The 27,702-nt window shown below is 40.5% G+C and overlaps 1 protein-coding gene and 1 pseudogene across 1 annotated transcript; both read right to left on the bottom strand.

Annotated features, from left to right (window-relative positions):
- Positions 1-565: 565 nt before the first annotated feature.
- Positions 566-9,659, bottom strand: LOC107689929 (serine/threonine-protein phosphatase 4 catalytic subunit B). The gene is made up of 9 exons (XM_016488115.1): positions 9,500-9,659; positions 7,642-7,806; positions 7,508-7,559; positions 7,249-7,299; positions 5,912-6,013; positions 5,050-5,223; positions 4,839-4,965; positions 2,695-2,884; positions 566-1,256 (listed from the first exon to the last, which is right to left on the bottom strand). The coding sequence occupies exons 2-9, from the start codon at positions 7,737-7,739 to the stop codon at positions 1,127-1,129; spliced, it is 924 nt and encodes a 307-aa protein (XP_016343601.1). The 5' UTR covers positions 7,740-7,806; positions 9,500-9,659; the 3' UTR covers positions 566-1,126.
- A 3,068-nt stretch (positions 9,660-12,727) lies between these two features.
- On the bottom strand, positions 12,728-26,062 carry LOC107689935 (uncharacterized; annotated as a pseudogene).
- Between the last annotated feature and the right edge of the window lie 1,640 nt (positions 26,063-27,702).

Genomic DNA, 27,702 nt, shown 5'->3' on the forward strand with positions numbered 1-27,702 from the left:
CTCTTCCGCCGCCCGCCGGCCTGGAGCGGAACTACAGGAGACTGCACCGTTGCTTTTTGCTAAAGAAACATTTCTCATTCTCAGTGTTGTGCTGCTTCATGTTTTTGTGGAAACCAAGATGCTTTTTTAATTTAAATGGTGCATTTTGATCAATAGAAAGTAAAAATAAAAAACCTGCATTAACTGAGATATAAATAATCTGTCACCTTAGATCAGCTTAAAGCATCCTTGCAGAATAAAAGCATTCATTTCTTAAATATACACTATACATATTTTAAATTATATGTATTAAAGATTACATATTCACAAGGTCACTCTTTTTTTATTTGAATATATGAACGAGTGGCAATTTACATTTGCCCAAATTATTTGTAAAATAATATTATGAAAGGTGATTGAAAATGGGATACTTGCTGAAGTTGTGTCAGTGTTCTTAACTGTTTATTTTTACACACATCACATTACTCCAGTATTCAGTTAGAAAACTATTTCAGTGGATTTAACACTGATTTGAGCAGGCGCATGATATCTGACAAACGCATGAAGAAAACCAGAAACTCACATCTTAAATTCATACAAAAGTACATTTTATTTTCACAAATTAAAAATAAAAATCAACAATAAGTCCTGTAGAGAGAACAGTCGAGTCCTCGTGTCCGTGTTCCTGCACACAACTCTCCAACCATGACTCCGGAGAAAACAGATGACCGTAAACTATAATCGAAGCATATCCATTCTCTCACGCATTTACCATTTACATGAGAAGAGAATGCAAAGCAAGAAAAATAAAATAAAATGTCCAACAACCTGCCGCTTAAAATGCATCTTTCTGAGGAACTGCAGAAATACACCGTGAAAGCCCTGCTGCTGTTCACGTACATTATAAACGTCTACATCTACAGCGTACCGTGAGTCTGAGAGCCAGACATGGCACAGCCGTGGAGGACGATATCATGCCACTGTGTGTCTTGACAGCAGAGAGAATGTGAAAGTCGATGGAAAATAGAAATAAAAAAAGGAATATTACAGAGAAAGTAAAAAAAAGCACAATTAAGAGGGAAACAAACAGAAATACAAGAACACACAGGGCAGCACTTCCTGCTGAGAGCGCTGGATCCGGACTCGCTCACAGGAAGTAGTCAGCGACTGGCTTTTTGGAGGGAATGCCTCTCGTTTCTTGTGGAGCAGCTTCGAATATGATGAACTCTTTCTGCAGGTGCTCGTCTAGCTCCAAGATCGCCGCCACATTACCACACCTGAGACAAAGAAAAGTGGACCATAAGTGCTGTGTTTTCTTGATAACACCGTTTAGTAGAACAAATCTTCAATTACATGCAACGGTTTGAATTAGACAACCATAAAATGAGCTGTGCTTCAGTGAGACAGTTGTGAATGATTCACTGAGCTGGTCTGAATCAGACTCGGCTGAGCAGGGAACTCTCACATTCACTATAAAGACGTAATCGACAAAAACACAACGTTTCCAGACTAGATTTAAATGATTGTTGGTTATCTATTGTTACTATATTAGTCTCAGTCTGCAGCCCTGAGTAACACAAAACCACAACTCTAATCAGGGTTATCATAGCTGATTAAACCTAAAACCATAAAAAAATAATCTTCCTTACTTTAAATACTTTAGTTGTATACAGAAAAATACAATGACAATAATGGCTTTCAATTCACTGAAATAATTGTTAACTGGAAAACATTTTATTTACTTCTTAAAAATTTTTTTTCTTTTTTTTTTTTCAAAGAATGAATTCCAGCTAGTTTCCAAGCCAACACTTCTTATTTTGATTTAGTTCACTTGAAGTTAGGGATGCACCAAATGTTCGGCAAGCGAAATTATTCGGCCGAAAACAGCAAAAAAACAAACAAACAAACAAAAAAAGCTATTTCGGTGTTCGGCTGAATAAGTGAACAATGACGTGATGCGATCGAACAGAAACCAGCGCAGAGTGAGGCGCGCTCTTTATAAAGCTAGAACTCCAACATTCATAAATGTTAGTGTTGTGATTTTACTGTTGTTCTGTAAATTAAAGATAACAATAAGTACAACATTTATTGTAACATTCACACATAGTGTTCAAATTGGGATCTGTAATATTTTCTAATGTTTTAAAAGAAGTCTCTTCTGATCCGCTTTTATTTGTACAGTAAAAAAACACATTCCTGATTCAAGAACAGGGTCTCGCTTATTAATTTTAAGTTAAATTGTGCTTTGTTGATATAATATCTGCTAGAATGTTAACAAATGATTAGTGTGAAGTAAATATTTTTAAATTGTTGTTTTGTAATTGATTTTTTTATTTGAAAAGCAAGATAAAATGGTAAAAAGCACATTTTGGCTAATTTATGCAATGGTGGAATAAAATTGGCAAAATACATGTGGAAAAAAACACAAAAAACAGTATTCGTATTCAGCCTTCGGCTCAATTTTCATTTTGGTGCATCCCTACTCGATGAACTAAAATAACTAACATTTCTGAATTAAAAATTAGACATTAACAAATAATGTGAAAAAACCCCACTAAAACTTTAAAATAAAAATAAAGACTGAAAACATGAAAACAACAACTAATTAAGAAAAAAAAAGAATGAAAACTATAATAATAAAGCGAGGATACTAAAACAAGACTGATTCCAATAAGATATGTATTTGGGTCATGCTGCAGGGGATTGTGGGGACACCTGTAGCAGTAGTTGGGAGCGGACCACACCGTGAGAACCGTCTCGTTGAAGTGCCACTTGTACCCCTCCATAACGAGCTGATGCGCTCTGCAGATCATGTCGATGTCATTAGCGGCGTTGAACTGGGCCACGACGTCACTTCCGAACAGATATCCGGCTCCCCGCGGGCTCACGCCCCATCCAGTAGTGTCTGCAGCAGAGACACACGCTTGCATTAGAGATGGCAAGGCTCAACCCTTTACATGATCGATCGTCGTTTAAATTAATGATCAATTATTCCATTAATCGTTAACCTTAATGCTGCAAAATGCGTCTACTGCAGTGTCACTCAGTTTCATATCCCATCATGGAGACCGCTAAATGTTGTTGTATTTTAAAACACAATCGCAATGCTTGCAGTTGACATCATTGGCATTTAAAATAAAATGATCCCAAACTTAAAGGGTTAGTTCACCCAAAAATGAAAATTAGCCCATGAATTACTCACCCTCAAGTCATCCTATGTGTATATGACTTTCTTCTTTCAGACGAATCCAGTCAGAGTTATATTAAAAATTGTCTTTGATCTTTCAAGCTGTTTAATGGCACTCAGCGGGTGTTGCATGCATCAGTCCAAAAGAAGTTAAATAAAAAGCGCCCATCTATTAAAAAAAAGTGTCTCACATGGCTCCGGGGGGTGAACAAAGGCCTTCTGTAGCGAATTGATGCGTTTTTGTAAGAAAAATATCCATATTCAAAACGTAATAATCACTTGAATGTAGCTTGCGCCAACAGTCCTACACTGGAAGCAATTCCAGGAGGATGACGTATGAGGTCAGCGCTGCGCATGCGCGGCTCAGAAGTAACGCACGCAGAAGCGCAGCGGAGAGATCAAAACAAAACAACGGTCACTAAGTAAAAGTAGAAAACGAGGATTTGTAAAGAATAATGTCGGAGGATTTCGATATAAGCCAAGAGGAGACTGGTTTTCCTTTGCTAAAGTAAGGAAACTTTGCTTCCTTTGCTCCTGTAAACAAGTGTTGGTTTTCACGAGACGCACCGGCGCATGCGCAGCGCTGAACTCATACGTCATCCGCCCGGAGCTGCTTCTGTGTACAACTGCTGGCGCAAGCTACATTAAAGTGATTATTACGTTTTGAATATGGATATTTTTCTTACAAAAACGCATCGATTAGCTACAGGAGGCCTTTGTTCACCCCCTGGAGCCGTGTGAGACACTTTTTCTTATAGATGGGCGCTTTTTATTTATCTTCTTTTGGACTGATGCATGCAACACCCGCTGAGTGGCATTAAACAGCTTGAAAGATCAAAGACCATTTTTAATATAACTCCGACTGGATTCGTCTGAAATAAGAAAGTCATATACACCTAGGATGCCTTGAGGGGGAGTAATTTATTGGCTAATTTAAATTTTTGGGTGAACTAACCCTTTAACTGCAGCACGTGTTTCTGAGCTGCTGTCAGAGAACCGCTTCCACCGGCGGAGCTAAAGAAAAACACGTTTATGTGAGTATGACACAAGTGAGGTACAAAGCTTTGTTTATAAGATAAATAATGGGTTAGCAGGCAAATGTTACATCGTGACCATGCTTTTGCATTCATGCTGTTCCGTGTCAGCCGCAAAACACGGATATGTTTTGTACGTTTATTTACGCTTTGATTTGAACGAAAACAATGTATCCGTGTGGTGCGGCTGACACAGAACAGCATACGTTGTTTATGTATGTGATAGAGGAGAGTGACGCGGAGGAGACAAATTTTTGAATAAAGTCGTTATTTTTGTTTTCTTTGCATACAAAAAGTATTCTCGTAGCTTCATAAAATTACGGTTGAACCACTGATGTCACAAGGATTATTTTAACGATCTCTTTACTACGTTTCTGGACCTTGATTGTGGTAATTGCATTGCGATCTATGGAGGGTCAGAGAGCTCTCGGATTTCATCAAAAATATTTCATTTGTGTCCGAAGATGAATGAAGGTCTTACGGGTTTTGAACGACATGAGGCTGAGTAATTAATGACAGAATTTTCATTTTTGGGTGAACTATCCCTTTAATCGATTGCATCTCTTATTAATCAATCGTCGATTAATCGTTGCCATCCCTAGTTCAGATGATGGAGAACATCCAGAAAGCAGAACTACCTTCAGGATCCGACCACAGGAGGTCGCACATGGGCCCGTCGTGAGGCACTTCCTGCTTCCTGTCGATGGTGCGGATCTGGTCCAGAGTCTGGATGGAGGGCGACAGGCCGCCGTGAACACAGAAGATCTGCGGGTCACAACAAACACATCCTCGTCAGCCGGTTCTCACGCAGCAAGACAACCTCGTTAGCAATCAGACGGAGAGCCTCACTTTGCCGTCGATGATGGCAGAGAGGGACAGATAATCGAAGATCTCTGTGCAGTACCGCCACACCGTGACCGAGCCGTACTTCCTCAAACACTCGTCGTAGAAGCCATACACCTGCGTGATCTGCCTGGACTCGTGATTTCCCCGGATCAGCGTGATTCTGTCTGGATAACGCACCTGCCAGGATTAAGATCACGCTTTATTAGAAAGACTTCTGTGTGAATATCTGTTAAACTGTAATTTATTTCTGTGATGCGCAGCTGTATTTTCAGCATCATTACTCCAGTCTTCAGTGTCACATGATCTTCAGAAATCATTCTAATATGCTGATTTGCTGCTCAACAAACATTTCTCATCATCAATTCTGAAAAACAAATGATGCTGAAATCAAGTGACAGTAAAGAAGTTCATATATTTACAAATTCAAATTCATCAGACTCTTGAAAAAAAAAATGATCAGTTTCCACAAAAATACTAAGCAGTAAAAACTGTTTAAACATGGATAATAACAACAGCCATTATTAATCATAAACAAGCAGCAAATCAGCATATTACAATGATTTCTGAAGATCATGTGACACTGAAGACTGGAGGAATGATGCTGAAAATACAGCTTTGAGAAATAAATAAATAAATAAAGATACAGAAATAAATTACAGTTTAACAGAGATTCACATAGAAAACAGCTGTTTTAAATTGTAAAACTATTTTACAGTATTGGAGAGAATACTTTGTAAGAGAATTTTTCCAAAAACATTAAACAAAAAAATTATTCCAAACTTTTGACTGGTAGTGTATGTACAGTTATTACGATAACAACAATAACATCTCGTTCCAAATGTCCTGAACAACATAATGACAGCACCTTCAGGGCAAGAAGTAACAGAAAGGTCTCGACGCTGTAAAAGCCTCGGTCAACAAAATCTCCCATGAAGAGGTAGTTTGTTTCTGGAACATCGCCTCCCACCTGAAGGACAACAGATGTTCAAATACTGATTTATTAACCAGTATATTCCAGTTAGATTACGGTCCAATAACTCTAGCATGTGAATATTTTTATTTTATGTCATTCCAGCATTAAAGGCCATATTCATGGCAAACTCGAGAAAAATAAAAATAATATTTATCAAATTAATAACAATACTTAAATGAATTGAACGAAATTTAACAAAATAATTTTTTTTACAAACAAAATAAAAATGAAAAACACTTATACACAATATTTCAAATTAATATCTGATAAAAATTCTAATATTTTTCAAGGAAAAACTTTTAAAAGATCTATAGTAAATCCAACTTTATCCACACACATACAGTACACTGATAAAGTGATGCATATTACCGCAAAATGTCAACTATATTATTGCACGGCTCTCTAAATAAAGTTTTATAAGTATGTAAACACAACTTTTTCCACCAGCTCTAATTAGCTAAATATGACTATAAAGCACAAAGATATTTTTACTTTAAAGATTATAAACATGATTTTCGGTAAAGCTGCTTTGAGGCAATGCGTATTGTGAAATAAGCAATATCAATACATTTGACTTGACGTGTAAAGTAATGCCCATTGGATAAGATAACTCTTATTATTTTCTATACATTACTTGATCATTCTGCATTTAGTTTTCAGGGCTCAGCGCTAAGGATTTTTCTCTACTGGCCCGGTCAGGCGACTGGTTCAGATTTTCACTTGCCCTGCCAACATTTTCACTGATACTGCCACTAAAAAATAAAATAGCTTGTTATCATTGTTTTTGACCCATTTTATCTTGTATTCTAATTAGCTTATGTGACACCAAAATTACTTCTAGCTACTAGACTAATAAATATAAAGTTCAAACATTATTAAAGACAAGTGAACAGTCAGTAAATAAGAACAAATTTCAAGCAATAGCACAATTGAATATATAGAACAAAGATACAAATGAAATGATGCAATGTTTGATTTAAATTGGATTGTAGAATTTCTAAATTTGGAGCAAGAAGCAACAGAATGGACTTGACTTTAGCTCAGTGAAATTGTGCTGCTTAAAACATATCAGCAGCCTCTGAGTTTTGCGTCTTAATTGAACACTTTCAGGTCGCTTTAATGTTTAATTAATCAAGGCTTAAAAACATGTGCAAACGATAATCCTTCGTGACGGCGCAGCAGTCCTTACTGTCCAGCCCTGCTTTTCATGTGAAAGAACTCAGACTCACCCTAAACAACTCCTTCAAGTCATAAAACTGCCCATGGATGTCACCACACACCTGAAGAAAAGACACGGCTATTAACGACCCATACACATAATGAAAAAAATATAAAAAAATAGTTTATTATAATTTTGAAGATGATATTTGAGAAAATATCTCAAAAATGGTTTTGTTTTGGAAGTCAATGGTCACCAAAACGGTTTGGTTTCCAACATCCTTCAACATCTCTTCTTTTCTGTCTTGCGCTCTGTTTCTGAATACTCACTGTGACCGGAGAGTCCACCCTCTGTACGTTACTCTCCTCTACAAGAATCTCTCTGGAAGACACACACAGTCGTATGAGCACATGATCAACACAGAAATGCCTTTGCGAGCTGCGGACTGGTCTTCTGTGATCACCTGGCTTTGGCACACAGGGCTTTGACCTCGTTCTCCTTGATGAGCTCACACCTCCTGAGCTGATCGATCTGTCTGTCCAGATCACTCATGTCCCCCATGACGGATCGCTGCTGTGTGCTACACACACACACACACACAGATCACGAGACGCGGAGGGGAGGAAACCTGTGTGAACCAAAGAAGAAGGAAGACATATTTTCAAATAGTCAACATTTACTATACTATCTACTTCTCTTATTCCAGTTTAATATGCAAAGATTAAAAAAACAGCCCAAAAACAGCGTCATAAAGTGCCTTAACAGTTGCTGCCCACTTTTCCAGAAGTATTTTATTCCCACAGGGATTTGAAAAAAATCCATCCAGCTTCAATGTGGATCACAACAGCATGAGCTTCTTTTATTTGATTTGAAGCAATAAAGTATTTCAAAATCAGACAAAAAGACAAAGTTACAAGACAACTGCTTTAATGAGACAAACGATGGAATATAAATAAGTAAATATAAAATTGACTTACAGATGTTGTATATATAGAAACAATGTATTACACGTTTATTGCATAAATAAAAAAATATATATGAATTTAAGTAGTTTGAGAGCTCTTCTTGATAGTGAGTGGGCGCTAAAGAGTTATTTTGGCATTAATTGCTTTATCCATTCACTGATTGACGGAGAATCCTTTGCAGAATCATGAGTAATGTAGTTTTTACCCACAATTCTGCTGTTAAACACGATGATTAAAAAAATCAGCTGAAATAATATGCCATCAGTGTATTAACCTTGTAGCTCAAAGCAGGTTGGTTTTTAAAGGTTTAGAAATTATTGTTAAAAAATTGTGGAGAAAAATAAATAGGATTCTTACTTTCAAAAACCACTGATCACAACAGAAACTTGGCTTATAAATTTATATAAATATGATTTATAAAGATCAATGTTATAAACCGGCTGTTGTGTTCTACTGCTTCAACCAATCGCGTGCGCTGAGGGCGGGACTAACGTGTTTGCTCCACCAATGATAGATGGGGGAGTGTCTAAAAACCTGTCTGATATGTGGCGACGGTAGTGACGCAGGATTTACACACCGAGTAAACCGTTAGTCAACGCAAATGACGTCACATCATGACGTCATGAAGCAGGCCGTTTGTGTACATATTTTAGACAGTAATTTTAATAAGGTTAATCGTTTTCTTTCAAGACAAAGTCTTTCTGAAAACAGTTAAATCTGAATATTTTATGATTTATGATTAACAACATCATGCTGTGTATGCAAATTAAACAGGAGAGCCCCAAAACCAGTGGATGAGGTACTGGCCTTTAAAGACACCTGCTGACTGTGTAGCACTTCATGAAGTTCAATAACTCCTGATTTCAGTCAAACGACGAATTTAATAAACGTTCAAAAGCTTAAAATAAACCCCGGAGATATTTAAATCAAGTTCGGATGACAGTTCAATCGTGTGTCGACATTAGCCGAGCATTACGACAGCTCTTATTGCAATAACAGCTAAAAATCAACCTTTTAAATGTCTCCCTGATCCAAAACGTTGTCAAATTGATAATTTTACAAGGGTCTAACTTACATTAAACGTAAAAACTACTTGGCTCGTTTCGCTTAAGTTGACTGTGAACTTAGACTGGCACAAGTTTCCTGAGAACTCACTGATTAATTAAACAAACTCCAGACAAACAACACTAACAGACACACTTATTAATCGCCGCGATGTCAAGAGTCCTGATGTATTTCCAGCCTCAGGCGAGTCGATCCGGAATTTAGCAGCGCTAGCGTTAGCCTTAGCAGCTAAAGGCCTTAAAGAACGAGATCAACCGCTCAAAAACACGGACACTTCCATGCGAAACGTACCTTTAATTACTCCAGACAGCCGTGTAGGAAACAGAGCAATCTAAAGAGTATAACGTCAGTTCGTTTTTAGGGCTTCCACCCGGTTCGTCGCTCTTTCCTCCCACAACCTCTACCGGCGTCAGGCGCCTCGCTCTCAGAAAGACAGACCATCCACCGCCCCTAGCGGCGCATTACAGCCAGCGAGCGCCTGCTGCCTTCCAGCGGCGGAGTGACATATAACAGCGAGCGGACTACTGCTGCCCTCCAGCGGCGGAGTGCCATATAACAGCGAGCGGACTACTGCTGCCCTCCAGCGGCGGAGTGCCATATAACAGCGAGCGGACTACTGCTGCCCTCCAGCGGCGGAGTGCCATATAACAGCGAGCGGACTACTGCTGCCCTCCAGCGGCGGAGTGCCATATAACAGCGAGCGGACTACTGCTGCCCTCCAGCGGCGGAGTGCCATATAACAGCGAGCGGACTACTGCTGCCCTCCAGCGGCGGAGTGCCATATAACAGCGAGCGGACTACTGCTGCCCTCCAGCGGCGGAGTGCCATATAACAGCGAGCGGACTACTGCTGCCCTCCAGCGGCGGAGTGCCATATAACAGCGAGCGGACTACTGCTGCCCTCCAGCGGCGGAGTGCCATATAACAGCGAGCGGACTACTGCTGCCCTCCAGCGGCGGAGTGCCATATAACAGCGAGCGGACTACTGCTGCCCTCCAGCGGCGGAGTGCCATATAACAGCGAGCGGACTACTGCTGCCCTCCAGCGGCGGAGTGCCATATAACAGCGAGCGGACTACTGCTGCCCTCCAGCGGCGGAGTGCCATATAACAGCGAGCGGACTACTGCTGCCCTCCAGCGGCGGAGTGCCATATAACAGCGAGCGGACTACTGCTGCCCTCCAGCGGCGGAGTGCCATATAACAGCGAGCGGACTACTGCTGCCCTCCAGCGGCGGAGTGCCATATAACAGCGAGCGGACTACTGCTGCCCTCCAGCGGCGGAGTGCCATATAACAGCGAGCGGACTACTGCTGCCCTCCAGCGGCGGAGTGCCATATAACAGCGAGCGGACTACTGCTGCCCTCCAGCGGCGGAGTGCCATATAACAGCGAGCGGACTACTGCTGCCCTCCAGCGGCGGAGTGCCATATAACAGCGAGCGGACTACTGCTGCCCTCCAGCGGCGGAGTGCCATATAACAGCGAGCGGACTACTGCTGCCCTCCAGCGGCGGAGTGCCATATAACAGCGAGCGGACTACTGCTGCCCTCCAGCGGCGGAGTGCCATATAACAGCGAGCGGACTACTGCTGCCCTCCAGCGGCGGAGTGCCATATAACAGCGAGCGGACTACTGCTGCCCTCCAGCGGCGGAGTGCCATATAACAGCGAGCGGACTACTGCTGCCCTCCAGCGGCGGAGTGACATATAACAGCGAGCGGACTACTGCTGCCCTCCAGCGGCGGAGCGCCATATAACAGCGAGCGGACTACTGCTGCCCTCCAGCGGCGGAGTGCCATATAACAGCGAGCGGACTACTGCCGCCCTCCTGCTGCCCTCCAGCGGCGGAGTGACATATAACAGCGAGCGGACTACTGCTGCCCTCCAGCGGCGGAGTGACATATAACAGCGAGCGGACTACTGCTGCCCTCCAGCGGCGGAGTGACATATAACAGCGAGCGGACTACTGCTGCCCTCCAGCGGCGGAGTGACATATAACAGCGAGCGGACTACTGCTGCCCTCCAGCGGCGGAGTGACATATAACAGCGAGCGGACTACTGCTGCCCTCCAGCGGCGGAGTGATATATAACAGCGAGCGGACTACTGCCCTCTAACCGCGTATAAACATATGACAACAGGCTACTCTGTTAAGCCCTCTAGAAAGCAAAGGCGTGCTACATTGACGCGGAGGCTTCAGTCTGTTGAGGAAAAGCAGAGGCTGACAACGAGCGAAAACGGCCAGAAATATTTGTGCGATATCAGTGTGCGAATTATGGGAGTTTAATAGGTATCTACATGAATATGTGCCTTAACCTACCACTGAAATTACCTGAGCAGTTGAATTATTTTTCTAGAAAACCTCGCTCATTCAATAACGTGCATTTACTGCATGGACGGGTCAAGAACAAAGTATAAGCCTTTAAAATGCATGTATACAGTTTAGTTGAAAGCTTGCCCATTTTGACTTGCTGTTAATGCTGTTAAACTGAATGTAAGAAACAAACTGCCTGCTTAAATGACCACAATGTTAGAAACAACAACACCGAATAAGAGCTTGTGCAATGAAAGTTGCGTTCGTTACTACAAAGCAACAGTCGGCTCACGAAGCATTTTCTTTCAGAATTTTCATAGGATAAAAGTAAAAACTGTTGCATTTTAAGACGTTTTAAAATCTACATTTTCTGGTCTGCCTCAGCTCCAGCTGTCTAACAGCACTCATCAATGTCTGATTTATTTAAATAGAATAAAAAAAATATATAAATAGTTCATCCCAATCTATGCCATGATTTTGTGAAGTGCAGAAATGGCATTGGTGTGCACCTGTGGCTGTAGTGTTCTCTCTGCTTCTGCTTTCTGCCCAAACTCAGTTTTCCTCAGTACTGGCAGCCCTGAAAACCATCCAGCACAAAATACATAAAGAATGGACTGATTTAAAGTACTAATCAAATCTGAACATACTTTTCATGAAGGTCTTATTTTGGTAAATACCTGGGAGTTTAAATCCAATCATGCCTTTGCTTGGAGCGGAGACCTGGGCCGTCTGCCTGCGATCTGAAGGCTGTGGGAGCAGAGGTTCGGCCACGGCTCTGAAGAGCAGCTTTCTGGGGTCTTTGGGAGGCCGGACTAGTGGATTCTTCACAGCAATTCTAGACTTCTGAACGCTGAAGTCTAAAGATGAGTCCTCGAAAGCCTAAGGATAAACTGTCCTTTAAGGTTTAGGTTCAGCTCGTTGGTAGGACGACATTTGAATATTTCAAATTCTGCATTTTCCTCAACAAACTATTCTATATTACCTGTAGAATTAGATCAAACTTTCCTTCTGTCTTCACCTCTGGAAGGCCTTTGCTCACATGATCAAATCATCTTTTCGTCCCAGGTCTGCTGACTTCCATCAAGTCCTCATGACTTCTCAACACTGTTTCTCCAGCGATGGACTTCTGCATCTGCTCATGACGTCCATCAGCTTCAGTGCTTTCACACTCCGGTGAACTAACATGTTCTTCACTACTGTCTATTGTCTCAGCTAGTAACGTCCGTTCTTCTTCCAGGACAGAAGCATATGCTGACACACACCGTGCAGGTACTTGATGTTCTGCATCGCCAGGTTCTTCTGCTGAAAGTCCTACCAAAGGTTCTGTTTTTTGCACTAAGTTACATTCTGTTTCTATCATTTCCTTCAAGACTTGATTTGTTATTTCTTCTACATGCTCTAAAGCGGTCTCTGATTCGCCCTGCAGATCTAGAGGTTCCTCCAGAAGCTCTGTTGGGCTCAAAGACCTCGCTGATACGGGTTTGACATCTGCTTGGTCATCTGAAACATGCTCTGCAGTTCCAGTGGTTTCAGACGTGCTTGGATTTCCCTGTGTTTCACTGAAAGTGTCCATTGTTCCTTGAGATGATTTGCATTGTCCTTCTGTGAACTCACGAAGCTTGTGTGGCTGTAAAGGGACATTTCTGATGACAGGTGAACGACTTTCTGTCTCAAAGGCTTCTGCTTCCTCGTCTTCTGAACTGATCTGTGTTTCAATTGTTTCAACAATCAGTTCAGTTCTGAATTCAACATGTTCTTTGAGCGAGAGCTCGGTTTTGTCTGTTTGCTGACTCTCTGATTGGATTAGAGTTTCAGTGTTGTGTTCGGTCTCGGCTGCTTTCTCCGAGCGCTCAGAGTCTCTTTCTGCTCGCTCTTCTGCAGGAATTTGGGGATAGTGTAGCTTAGTTTGGATCTCCTCAAAACATCCCCAATCAGTCTCTAGTCCTCTCCTTGATTCTCCAGGGAACTCGCAAACAGTCAGATCTGAAAACATGCCTTCAGTTTTGGTGGCCAGCACAGATGAGCCAGTTCCTGATGCTGGAGTATTTTCTGAAGTGTCCTGTTCTGAATCCGACAGCAGGGTGTCTTCTAATGCATCGACGGTTTCATCCGCTACTGTGGTCATTTTCAGTTCTGTTTCATCTTTTGGTGCATGTTTTTCTGATTCAGATTCTCTCTGCAGGATTTCTGCGGACTCCGTTAGCTCATATCTAGTCATTTCTTGTTCCCTTTCTGTGGTGTTTTCATCCTGCTCAGTTCCAAGCATCATCTCCTCAACCCCATTTTTAGAGAATTGATTGATTTCATCAGAATATTTGTCCATTGCTTTCAGCCTCTCAGGCTTTGAATTGTTGTTTGCTACATCTGTCAAATATTCCAGTAAATCCTGCACTTGTAATTCAGTCCCCTGATCTTCATCACTCTCAGTTTTCCCCTGATTCTTCTGGACAATGATTTGTTTCTCTGTTTCATCAGTAGGATGTTCATCTGCAAGTTTAAAAGCTGCCATGCCCTCTGTCTGTCCATGATCCATCGTGCTGATCTGTTTGTCCTGTTCTACATCTTGCTCAGACTGGATCATTACGTCTGTGTTATCTGCATCTTCTCTCTTCTTTGCACACTTCTCAACCTCATGATTCTCGTCACATGCTTCTTTATTGTCACCATCGTTTTGTTCATTTTTTCCAGTGACCTCCAGCTCTTGTGCAGTTTCTCTCTCCTCACTCTCACAGTTTGCATGTTCTTCTTCATCGAATGAAACTTTCTCAGCTGTGCGTCCTTCGCTGTCTGTGTCTGTCCCAGTGGACCACGCTGCACAATGGTAAGTTAGTTTTTTTGTGGTATGAACATGGAGTTTATCATTATTGTCGTTCTTGACCACACCAGTGTTTTCCCACTGTACAGAAGTAGCCACTCTGACTTTAGAAGGGGAACACTTGACCTCTGCTCTGTCATTTTCATTTGTCTTTCCTTCTCTGCCAGTTTTGTTTACTGCACTTTTCAAGTCAATTTCATCTGTTCTGGCATGAACACTTTGGTTTCCTTCAGCTGTGACTTCCGGTCTGAGATATCTCGCAACAGCCACTGACAGATAACCCTAAATGAGCAAAACATTGAACACGAGTCAGTGAAGGAACCACCTGACTCATCAAGACACAGAGATCATTTGTGACTCTGCAGCACAAAAGCAGTCATAAGTAGCACAGGTATATTTGTTCAATTTTTTATTATGCCAAAAATCATTAGGATATTAAGTAAAGATCATGATCCATGAAGATATTTTGTAAATTTCCTACCATAAATATATCAAAACTTAATTTTTTATTAGTAATATGCATTGCTAAGAACTTCATTTGAACAACTTTAAAGGTGATTTTCTCAATATTTAGATTTTTTTGCACCCTCGGATTCCAGATTTTCAAATAGTTGTATCTCAGCCAAATATTGTCCTATCCTAACAAACCATACATCAATGGAAAGATTATTTAAATTGACCCTTATGACTGGTTTTGTGGTCCAGGGACTACATTGGTCCAGCAATGCAATATGACTAGCATTACACATACAGACTAATTAGTATCACAACTTCATCAGTGAAATTGTAAAAGAGCAGCATGTACTCACCCAAACGGTCCAAATAGTGCGACCAATGCGGTTCACCGAGTTTTCAGGCGGATCTATAGCCGATTAAATTAAAAGTGATGAACTGCTGACAGATTAATGAAGTTGACGCGAAGTTCGGTGGCAACGGGTTTCTTCACATTCAGAGCATTACAAGCACGTCTGCTTCTTTCTCGTAAGTCCTTTACTTTGAGGTTATATTGAGTGCTGGAGTTCGCTGTGCTCGTGTGTGTTCGCTGTGTGAAGCAGCATTAACACTGGTTTGTGGTGAGGAAAGCATAAGAGTCATCTGGCCTGTTATGTTCAACCCCACATCATTTCAAAGTTTACTTCTCTAAATTACACAGGCTGTGTGTCTAAACCTAGTGAACTATCTCAAAAGACGGCATTAGGCATGCGCCTGCACCACTGTTACACGTGCAGCATTTTTGGACATCATGAGAGAAACCAGATTTTTTTTGTTTGTGCGTGAAACCCTGCTGTCTGGAAAGAAATCTCACTAGGTTTTAAGACACAGCCATAGTTTTCTGCTGCACAACTGGTGTGTGCTGCACCTCCAACTTCCCGCAAGATATTTCAACATGTTAAAGCAGAGCAGATTATGAGATTAGCCAGATATTGTTTGTTTATGGTAGAAAACTAAAGCATTTGAAGTGTTGGCTCAATAAAAAGGCTTATTTTGCACGTCTGAATGCGCACAAGTGTTGTGGTTTGACATGTATCTAAGTGAGCTTAGTGCCTCTGGACAAAATGAGTCACTGTGGCTCGTGCTGTCTGACTTTCTCACATACTCGTGTTTTTTTTTTAAACAAACACACATGACAGCTTTAAAGAGTTTATTTGATTAACATTGATGACATGTAATTCAAAAGAGTGAAGCGAATACTATAATATTGTGTTTCATGCATCATATGATTAGCAGTAAAATAAAAAAAACTTTATTTTTTTAAGAAAAATAAATAGAACTTAAGTATAAAGTTTCTTGTGGGCGTCCAGAGAAGATGTAGATTTCTAAAGAACTGTGAGCCATCAAGATGCTGCTTCCTCTGCAGGCTCTGCAAAACACAAAAGTGAGAAGTACACCTCATCTTCTAATCTAGGTCACTTATTGTACTCGAATCTCATGTGAGTGTACATAATTATCAACGTATTAGTCAACAGTATTATATTTTAAGGAAACAGACTGTACACATTACACAAGGAAATGTTTTACAAGGAAACACTATTTGAATCTTTCCGTTTCCAAATTTCATGTTTAATTTACTTGCCGTTTTATTAGTGAAATTTACTATCAATTTGTTTCTATATTACATTTTTTTCAGTGTATTTAGTATTTATACAAAATTGGATTTCACGGTTTCCCCGAGGTGGCGGTGCCCGCTCACAGTTTCCCTGAGGCGGCAATCCACGGGGCGTCAGAGGCCTCGTCTGCCGTACCCAGTACCTCACGCCCGTTCCTGGAGAGTCCCGGACTGATACGCAGCGTGTAGGAATCCCCGCTGATGTCGGTGCGAGCGGCGTGGTCAGCTCGCAAGGCTCCCGAGGCGTCGGGGCCCGCTGAGGTTCCCTCCGAGGAGGCGGGGCTCGCTTCTGGCCTTCCCGAAGCGGCGGCGTCTGCTCACAGTTCCCCCGAGGCGGCGGCGTCCGCTCATGTTTCCTCCGAGGCGGCGGCGTCCGCTCATGTTTCCTCCGAGGCGGCGGCGTCCGCTCAGAAAGCTCCAGAAGCGGCGGCGTCCGCTCAGAAAGCTGCAGAAGCGGCGGTGCCCGCTCGCCAAAACAACCAGTCACCCCACAATGACCCATCCTAATACAATCAACATTATAACCCCCACAAACCTCACAATCACCTCTGTACATCCACATATCCTTTTAATAAACGTTTTAAACTGTTTAATATTTATACAATGCTTTTAACACCTGATTTTTTTAATGCTTTAAAGAGCAACTGTGGGAATTCAATATTTAGCACATTTTGTCAGTAGGTCATTTTTGCTATTCTAGAAAATGTTCATACTGTGCAAAGTATATACTGCAGAAATAATAGTTTGATAGTTTGCTATAGAGTTCAACAGTCGAGTTCCAGAAGTAAAACCTGATTTTATTAAGATAACCTTTAAAGACTGACCTACCGTGAGCTCTGAGGTTGTTAATCGGTGGTATATGCCTCTGTTGAAACACTCAGTCCACAGTATTTCAACTTATTTTTTTAAAGAATTGTGTTTAACAGCATAACTCCTGGTAAAAACTACATTACCCATGATTCTGCAAAAATATCTCCACCAATCAGAGAGTCGTAGTGAGCAAACTGCTCCAAAAGAGCTTGCAGTGATTGTTTACCTACATAAAGCACCACAAATTATGTATTTAATCCAAATGATTGTTTTTAATCCAATTATATTATTCGCCGCACTTCATTCAGCACTCTCTATTCTATTTCTTCTCTATACTTGTTTTCTATTATTGATTATATATATATATATATATATATATATAAACTTGACCCTCTAACAATAGCACTCTCCATTTGTTTTTCAATTCTATATACCTGTTTTCTTTTTATTTATTATAAAACAGATAATAATAAATTAACCCTTTAACATTAGCTCTCTCTATTCTATAATTCCATCTACTTTTTATTCTTTTTTTATTATTAAAAAAACATTGCTACTTGTACTATAAGTACTTATATCACAGCACTTATATATTGTTGCTTTCTTGTTGGTTTGATTGCTTCTATTATAAGTCCTTCCTAAATAATTAAATGTAAATGTAAATGTCATGGGATTGCAGTTCTTTCCCTCTATAAAGCTGTTAAGTTCACAGTCTTCTACCTTTGTCTTTTTGTCCAATTTTCAAATACTTTTTGAAGCATCAAATCAAAGTTTGTAATGTTGTGATTCGCCTTGTAGCTGGTTTGGTTCATTGCTTATAATGTTCTAATGAAGACTTTTCAAAAATCCCTATGGGAAAAGTGAATGGAAAAATACCTCCAGCACCAAGACCACTAATGCATTCCATTCTAAACACTGTCTTTATCTGAATCACAGGAGCTCAGTTATGTCACCTCTAGTCTGGCGTGTGAGGGGCTGTTTGAGGTTGGTGGACGGTGTCCCACACCCGGGTCTCTCCTCGCTCCAGCTCTGCGGCGGGGAGCCTGCACTGGCTCAGGGCCGAGAAGAAGCCTGCAGCGTCCCTCACAGAACCAGCGGAAGGTGATGATGTCCGGGTGAAAGCCAGAGGCCTGGGCCGTCATGGTCACAACGCCTGGGGAGAGAAAACCTTCTGTAATGACGCGTTTACATCATTTGCACTATTTTAATGTGTGTACTGTTTGTCATACTGCACCTCCTTCCTCATTCGGCTCTGAGAACTGGATCTCTGAAACTTCAGGTGGTGCTACAAAACAAAAAATCAACAACACTGACTTGTAAACATGATGAAATGAAATAGATCGAAACATGCATCTTACTTTACATGCTAAAGGAGAACAAAAATCTAGAAACAGTAACCAGCAGGTGCACCCAATAGGGTCACCAAACCTCACCTCAACATGTCTGGGTTGTGTTTCACTCGAAAATCTAAACGCTAGAAAAACAAATTATGCTTTGCTTATGAAAATGAAGGTTATTTTAGGACCGTACATTTTTTAAAATCAGGTTCTCACAGCTAGTGCAAAAAAAACAAACAACATTTTATGAAATGTAATAATTATATTTTGCTTAAATATTTTCAGACGTTTTTATTAAATCCAATTCTCGTAATTGTAATGTAAAAAAAAAAGCACCACAATATTTTATTATATTAAAAAATGTTTTGCTTTATGAAAATTACATTTATTTAGGATCCATTTCACATAACTGTGATGCAAAACAAAAAATGTTTTATTAAATATATTACAGTTTTGTAGAAATATTTATAATATCTTTATTTATTATATTGCCTTTAATTTATGAAATTACCTTCAGAATAATAAGAGTTACAAAACAAAAACCTTCTCAATGGTATGTGTGTCTAAAATTGTGATTGTCTTGAGAACGATATATCTAATGCAAAAATTGTAATTGTGATAATACTAATAATATTATAATATTTTTCTTTACGCAAAACATAATTTCTTTCCATTTTTCAGTTTGGAGTGATATGAGACCCGGACATATTTTCAAGAGATTCTCCTGTTAGCTTCACAGGAGAAACGCCAGCTGTAGATAATTCATCATGAGCGACCTCTGACCTAGAATAGTAAACTTGTCGGACACTCTCTCGGCCACAACCTTGTCTTTGCCCTTATACGAGATGTGGCATTTGAAGATTGCACACTTGTGAATGGACAGGTCGGGTATAAATGTGACGGAGGAGAACAGCTGCTTCATGGAGCAGGAGGACGAGCGTGGCGACTTCTGAGTGTGTAGCTTGTAATATCCTGAGGCAGCAGCAGAGGGCAGCAGAGAGCTTTTCTCCGACACCACAGATACACGAGAGCTGCGAGGAGTGTAGGCTGCCAAGCAAAAAGCACTGTATTTTTTCTCTGTGAGAGAGACAGGGTGAGAAAGAGAGAGGTGAGAAAGTCAGAAAGGGTGAAACATACACATTTATGATAATGCTGGTTAATAATTTGCATAAGTTAAGAAAGAGCCCACGTGCAAAACCACCACTTTCATATATACTAGATCTGTAACTTTAAGATCATTTGCATTTGTCCCTTTGACTTCATGAAAATAGTGCAGAAACAATGCCAATTTAATGTCAATTTCAAACATCAGTAAAGTAGTAGAACTAGTTGCATAACTAGTCATTCATTAGTTCTGTCACTAGTGTGTGTCGACTAGTTCTGAATCACATATTGCACTTGCCCAAAATTGTCCACAATCAATTTATGCGTCATTAGATTTGCATAATAAACTGTAATGGCCAAAAGGTTCGCCTACAGTCGACTAGTAAAGGGTGAAGGTGAATGATTGACTGATGTTGACTATTAATTATTACTATTGACTAATGATTGGCATTAGTTGACTGATAGCTCTGTATGCAGTGTCTGTGATGGGAACATCATTGAGAAACCATGCGGTCTGTACTCTCTCTGCCAACCTGCCTTCCACACTGATGGTGACTCTGCCTTTCTTACCCACAATCACCCTGGGGGGCAGAACGATCGCTGAGACGTTCAGAGACTTCAGCTTCTCTGAGGAAAAGAGATGTGAGAGTGTCAGCATTTCCATTCAGCTGTTCATTCAATGTTCATAATCATTAGCAGCTGCCCTGAGCTGTGACATTAAAGACAGTTCACCCAAAAACAAAAACTCTGCCATCATTTACTCACCCTCAGGTTGTGTCAAATGTGTATGAGCTTCTTTCTTCTGTTGAAAATAAAAGTAGATCATCTGAAGAATGTGGCTAACCAGACAGTTGCTGGTAGCCATTGACTTCCATAGTAAGAAAAAAACACTATGGAAAACAACGGGGACCAGAAACTGCTTGGTTTCCAACATTCTTCAATATGTTTGTTTGTTTGTTTGTTTGTGTGTGTGTGTGTTACTCTGCAGGGCTGTGGCTCTCCAGGACCGGAGTTCGCCACCGCTGAACTAGACGGTAAGTAAATGTTTAAAAATGTCTATAATTTTAAAAGATTTGCATTTTTTTTTGTTGCTTTCTATAAATGTTTTTTCATCAAGTTCTTCTGAATACACACCAATGGAGAAAGATGCTTTCTGTCACAGAATCATACAGTTATTACAGCATCTACCACAAGGGCTATCACTAGCAGGGCCATGCTAACAAAGAAAAACTTGATTCATCACTTATATATAGAGTAACAAGTCACATTTACAGCTCAGGTGATTGGCTCAAATGTTTTGGAACAGCAAATATGGATGCATTTACATCACATTCTTTCAGGGATGAAACGACTCCCATTGAGATGAATGGGGCTGCTAATGGAAAGCCTTCTGCTTCTATCTTAAGTCATTGGTGTGTTACCAGATTTACCATCCCTTCTCTTCCAAGAAAATCCCAAGCAGAGCAAAAAAACCAGTGTGAGTGAAATGATCATCATTGCTACCGAAGCCTTGGCTGACTTATTCAGACCTGGGTTTTGCACTGAAAGAGATGAGAGCAGTAAAAGTAATAAGAACATTTTCTCCACCTCCAGCTATATACCTGTTTCTACACTATTTCACACACTTTACATTTAATCCAGTTAAAACACAACACTAGTCATTGTAGACCAGGGGAGTCGAGTTGTGCTCCTGGAGGGTTTAGCTCTAGTCCTGATTAAGCACACCTGAACCAAGTGTACCCTTCACAATCCTTCATTGCGAAGGGCTGTTTGAGGTGGCCAGTTTTACACACTTCGGTTTGGAACAACCATTCAATACGATGGCCAAGACTGTTCCCACTCTAAAGTACCCTTCAGAGGCAGATTTGTCCTGTTTGCAATGCAGTGAAGGTCTTCCAGATCACTAGAAACCTCCAGCCAGGTGTGTTGGAACTAAACTCTGCAGGAAAGTAGCCCTCCAGGAGCAGGATTGGAGACCCTTGAAGTAGACTCTTTCATTTAAGCACCCAATTGAGTCTGTTCTCAATGCTGATTGGATCATAAAGCACAATAAACCTGTTAATCTTGGCATAGTTTAGCATTATATGTGACCCTGGACCACAAAACCAGTCATAAGGGTCAATTTTTTTGAAATTGAGATTTACACATCATCTGAAACCTGAATAAATAAGCTTTCCATTGACGTATGGTTTGTTAGGATAGGACAATATTTGGCCGAGATACAACATTTGAAAATCTGGAATGTGAGGGTGCAAAAAAAAAAAAATATTGGGAAAATCACCAAATGAAGTTCTTAGCAATGCATATTACTAATGAAAAATTAAGTTTTGATATTTACGGTAGGAAATGTACAAAATATATTCATGGAACATGATCTTTACTTAATATCCTAATGATTTTTGGCATAAAAGAAAAATTTATAATTTTGACCCACATACAATGTATTGTTGGCTATTGCTACAATATACCCATTCTACTTATGACTGGTTTTGTGGTCACATATTTGAATAAAGAATACTGTAAATAAGAAGTGAAGTCATATGTCCCATACCTCGTGGGTCAACGGCGGTTAGGTCGAGAGTTCCATTGGCAGGTTCTTGCACATCGGGCTGCTGGGCCACACACTGCACCTCTCCTCCTCTGCTCCTCTCCTCCGCACTCAGGGTGAGATACTGATGTCTCTCGTACATTCCTTCCTCATTCTGGATGGACAAAGTATGGATGGGAAGAACCTTTTCATTCTGGATCCAGAGAATGGACACGTTGTCAGGGTAGATTCCGCTGAGTTCGCAGGAGAGGGTGAGCGGAGAGGAGTGGGAAGCGGAGGGAACAGCAACGAGAGAGAGACCTTTGGGAGAACTAGACAGAGAGAGCCAAGATTTGACCTGCAGAGCTGGATAATGTGTAGACTGGTTTAGAAAAGCAGAACAACGATAAACCAGTGGCGAGCGGTGACTTCTTTACCTGGGTATGCTATCTAATTTATAAGAGACATCAAATAAGAAACACCAAGTGTCAAGTGTCGATATAAATGTAGGCCTTTGCCAGGAATATCTATTCGGTGGCAATGCATTCCCAAATTCTTAGACACACACATTTATACATGTCACGCAAGATTTGTCAAGCATGAGAAAAACAAATGGTTAGTTTTTCTTCATGTACACACTGGTTTTCGGTAATCAAGATCGGGAAGCAACAGCACCTTTTTCCACTTGGGCGAGCAATTTGCGGACAGCTTTCCTTACATGTGAAATCATGCTAAGAAACCTATGAGAATGCAGAACAATGATGATACAACTGTTGTGAATCTGCTCACCTGAATCCCTCCATAATTAACACAAATTCACAGAAATTTACCATCGTTTGGCAAATAAATAATTTATGGACAGTTACACACGTATTCCCAACATTTTATTATGCGAGCCTTATGTTGCCCTCAAATGACAAGGGAATAGTAATGTAAATATTTAGCCAGTTCCCTGAACTCATTCTCTTAAAAGGCATGATTTGCAGAGCATTCACAGCTTAAATGGACTGCACATCCCTAGCATAAACTATCCATAACATATCCTGGTAGTTTTGCCCCAATTTAGCAAACTGACAACATCAAGGAGGCATCTGCAACTGAAGCCTTTTGTGAGGCAAACTCTACAGCATGTGCACAAGTTGCACAGTTCCACAAAATGCTTGGGACATTTGCAGCAACTTGCAACTGACGAAGCGTTGACGAATGCGTTGTGAAATGCATGCAGCTAATGTGAACAATATCTAGCCGTAAGAGTTCTGAATACCTGTGATGTGCGGTGTGAAGTCCTCTAGGATGGGCTTCACCAGGGCTGTGTGCTGCACCTCACAGCGAAAGCTCGTGTTCTGGTCAGAGATCTGAGGGATGAAGGTCAGCCAGCTGACCGCGTCGTACAGACCGTCCTCTGTGCGCTTCACCTGCAGCTTTTGGGGTTCTTGGATTTTGTTTCCCGCTCTTGTCCAGGTAAACATGATTTGTGGAGGACTAAATCTCCTCGCCCAACATTCAACCACAGTTTTTCTTTTCAAAACTACTTCAGGTAAGATGATGGAGACCAGTGGAGGAACTGTGAGATATTTAGAAAGTGACTCTAAGGTTAAGTTTGTTTGTCTGTGGGATATGTATTGTATTTATATATATGTGAATAAGTTGAACATTGGTCCTCTGTTTTTCAACAGTTATGCCCGGTTCAGACTACATGATTTTAGCCTGATTTTGCCATGATTTGCTTGACATAGGGTGTCCTGGGGATTCGTAAACGACAATGGGTGTCGGGATGTAAGATTCCATCGTTTCAGCTCGTGATATCGTTCTGCAATGCTTCACGATATCACGACAGAAAGACTAGTATGTTTAATTTTTTTTCCGTCGTCCACAATGAGTTCTGTCACATTGGTTACGTTGACCAATAGCAGCACAGAAGCTCTTTCATACACCGGTTTCAAACATGGCAAAACGAAAGAGAGATGATGGTGCTGCTAGGTGGAATTATGAGATGGAGGAAAGGTTCGTGGAGCTGTGGCAACAGTACTCCCTCCTGTATGATGTGTCATCGAGGGACTACCATGACAGAACAAAGAAAGAAAAATGCTGGCGAACTATAGCGGAAGCTCTTCAGCAATGTTTATACTCTTATTTTCGGAAGTCAGTCGCTAGTTCCGCCTTCTCGATGACATCACGTGTGTCGTTAAAGAATGCTCGGGAAGCAACGTGTAGTCTGACATGTTTGTTGTCCACGACACGACAAGATTTGTGGAGTCAAAATCGTGTAATCTGACACAGTGACTATCATGACCCACAAAAATATAGTGTAGTCTGAACCCGGCATTAGACTCACCTAAAATTGTCAGAGTCACATCTGTAGAGTAATTGGTTTCATAGTAGCTCACCCTGCACTCGTACACCCCCTGCTGGTCTGGAGTGGCATTGTAAACAGTCAGTGGGAAGGAGCCAATGAAGGAGGCAGTGGTGTTCAAGAAGAAGCCTGGTTGAGTGTGGTTCCTTGAGGCAATGACTAAACCGCTGAAGGACCAGGTGATGTTCAAGAGTGAATCATCAGCTAGAGGCGGCAATGTAAAAGAGCAGTTGAGGACAGCCGAGGAGCCCGGAGATACAGAGACATCTGCAGAGGAGCCTGAGAATATCAGAACAATATGAAAGGACCAAAAACGAGAGCAGTCGCTCAAAGCCTGTGCTTGATTTAGATCTGCTTTAAAAATGAACATGGCATCTTAAAAATGATGACTGAATGTACCTCTATAACAGAATCTTAAAGGTTTTCCGATTATATTGATTAATTTACCAGATGCTTTTATCAAAAGTGACAAATGAGCAATACAACATGAAAAGCACTTGAATTCAGGGGGCTATAACTTTATTAAGTGTACTGCAGTTGTTTTGGATAATACTCATCTTCTATATAATAATTAACTAGGTGTGCTGCTAGACCTCTGACTATGTATGATATTATTATTTCCAAGACGAGATAACACACAACAATGTACAAATGTCACAAGACCAAATTCAACATCCAAACCTTGCCTAAACCTTTCTTTGCTTTGGTCATTTGAGTTCAAGTGTTCTCTGCTGTGTTTCTGATGAAAAATGTCATTCTCTATTGACAGAGTGCATTAAAAATAAATATTCACAGTAAAAACTATGAAAAATTATTTAATTAATAGTAAAAAGAGTCCATTTTAATAGTTAATATGAATAGCAATAATGAGTCAGTGATAATTGATTAATTTATTCAATAACTAAGATATATTATATTTTGGGCATTGGAATGATGTATACTTGAGAAATAAACACTCCATCAGTGCGATGGATGAACATGTAGAATTCTGGATTAAAATATGAAACACATAGTTATTGTTTCTCCATATTCAGGGTTTGATTATCTTCAATATTGAAGTACAAAGCATTAAAAAAAACAAGATCTCAATATTCAGGAGCAAGTAAACAACAGCTCAGGTACCCAGTTTTGTATTTTGTACAACAGACATCAATTTTACTGACTGTAACACTGTTTTAAAGTCCCATTTATTTACTCTCAGTATAATTTATTATCTGGGAGACTGACAACACACATTTTGCCAGCATTTGCTTTGAATCCTCAGTGTTTCGTTCTGGTTTATTTCTGGTATTCACATGAACAGACACACAACTTTAAATTCAAATATAATAATCCAGTAATTACCATATTAGCAAAGCCTTAAAAGAACCTTAACTTAAAACAATACATTTAAAGAGAAAAATGTGTTATTGCTGTAATGAGATGCATGGGCTAGTACTTACCTGGCTTTATTAGGCTCAACAACCATAAATAGAACAGGACTTTACACTTCATGGCGATTTACTGGAGTGTGAACATACTCCTTATCATTACTCTATTTCTTTCTTTCATTGCTTCTTGCTCTTTGTATTGCATACTGAGAAACACACTTATATAGGGCAGGGGACAGTAGGCGGGGATCAAGCGGGCAAAAGAAAGATGCTGAGTGCTTGTGAAAAGGGGGTGTACAAACTTTATATCTACTTTTCAATGCAGTCATTCAGTTTGATCACTAAGAGAGAGAGAGAGAGAGAAGTTAAATGGTATGAAGAGGGTAAACACCGACTACTAAGAGAGCGAGAGTGAGAGATCTTCAAAGACACATTTAGGACAGTGGTCACTTAAAATTCAATCAGGCCTCCATCCAATGTTCTGGACTACTTTACATTCATGCTGTATAGTGACCAAACTCAAACTGGGGTTCACCAGCAATCTTGGGCCTCAGTTAGTATAACTGTAAAATAACTGTACTTCCATTTGGAGGAAACAAAGGAGACACTCAATTTCGCCATTCGATTTCTTCTGGTTCTATCTCCACCTGTGGTGAAACATTAACTTAATGAAGAGTTTTAGAAGCTTGTGCTATACAATATTTATAGCTCTGACGACACAGTAACTGTCGAATAGTTTTATTGGTTAAAATATGAATTGTTCGAGTGTAATCATTATGAATATAACCATTTATATATCCAGTTATTCTTCCATTATAATCACATATGCCTGTGTGGAAAATGCCTACGTTGCTAAAGTTGACAGACCCTCAGATTAGAAACATCTGGAAAAATACAAGTGGGCTTCTTTCTTTAGCATAACAAGACTTGGGGGGGCCCCTTCTCTCTAGGGAGAATTGTATGCAAAAAGGAACCATTCTATGTATGGAAAACGCCTTAAAGTCAAGACTGTATAAAAAGAGAAGCAGAGAAACATTCTGGAGATGTTTTCTGCAGAGAACTTCTCCACTTTATTCTTGATGATGTAATAAAGTGTATCTTCTGGCATCAAAACTCAAGACTGAGTGTGGTTCCTCAGATTAGCGGCAGACGACACTACAAATTGGCGACCACGAAGGGACTGGAAAAGAGCAGCAGAGTGGACGACCACTTTGGGCTGGCTGAGACGAGCAACACACAAAAACGGTGGCCACCGAACGGTAAGCAATTTTGCTTATATAATTAGTTTGTGTTGTTTGCCGGTCTGCCCTTGGTGGTAAGGACACTTAAAATCTGCTCTTCCAGAAATAGAAAATAGAAAAAAAAAATAAAATAAATAAAAAAGGGGTTTTGATGCCAGAAGAAATAAGTGCAAGCACATATTTGGTTTACTGTTAGGTAACCTAAATTGAAAACTGGATGGTGTAGGCAGAAATACATTGCATGCAATGGTCTGTGTTTATTGTAGACTGGACCTAAAAGGACAGCAACAATGAAGCAGATATATTATAAGAAAGCGTGCAAAGTCCTTTGGATACCGCTCTGTAGGAGAGGAAAAGAGGGCTGAACGGAAAGGCAAAAATCCCTGCTGGGCGCTGATTTTTTACTGAGTTGAGGGAGATTAATCAGTGAAAGAGCGAGAGCACTGCAGGTCACTCGAGGAAGAGTGTAGTGTTTTGTTGTATGAGACTGAAACTGTGTCTGTGTCCGTATGAATGTCTGTGT

Source organism: Sinocyclocheilus anshuiensis, unplaced genomic scaffold (assembly GCF_001515605.1).
Source record: "Sinocyclocheilus anshuiensis isolate Anshui unplaced genomic scaffold, SAMN03320099.WGS_v1.1 scaffold1517, whole genome shotgun sequence".
Classification (NCBI taxonomy): Eukaryota; Metazoa; Chordata; class Actinopteri; order Cypriniformes; family Cyprinidae; genus Sinocyclocheilus; species Sinocyclocheilus anshuiensis.

What these genes read in the sequence shown, in the direction of transcription:
- LOC107689929 (XM_016488115.1), bottom strand. Translation starts at nt 7,739, where the DNA reads ATGGGGGACATGAGTGATCTGGACAGACAGATCGATCAGCTCAGGAGG. An exon ending in GCCCTGTGTGCCAAAGCCAG is followed by an intron (nt 7,560 to 7,641) that starts GTGATCACAGAA and finishes TGTGTCTTCCAG; the next exon opens with AGAGATTCTTGTAGAGGAGA. An exon ending in GCTCCCAACTACTGCTACAG is followed by an intron (nt 1,257 to 2,694) that starts GTGTCCCCACAA and finishes TCTTTGTCTCAG; the next exon opens with GTGTGGTAATGTGGCGGCGA.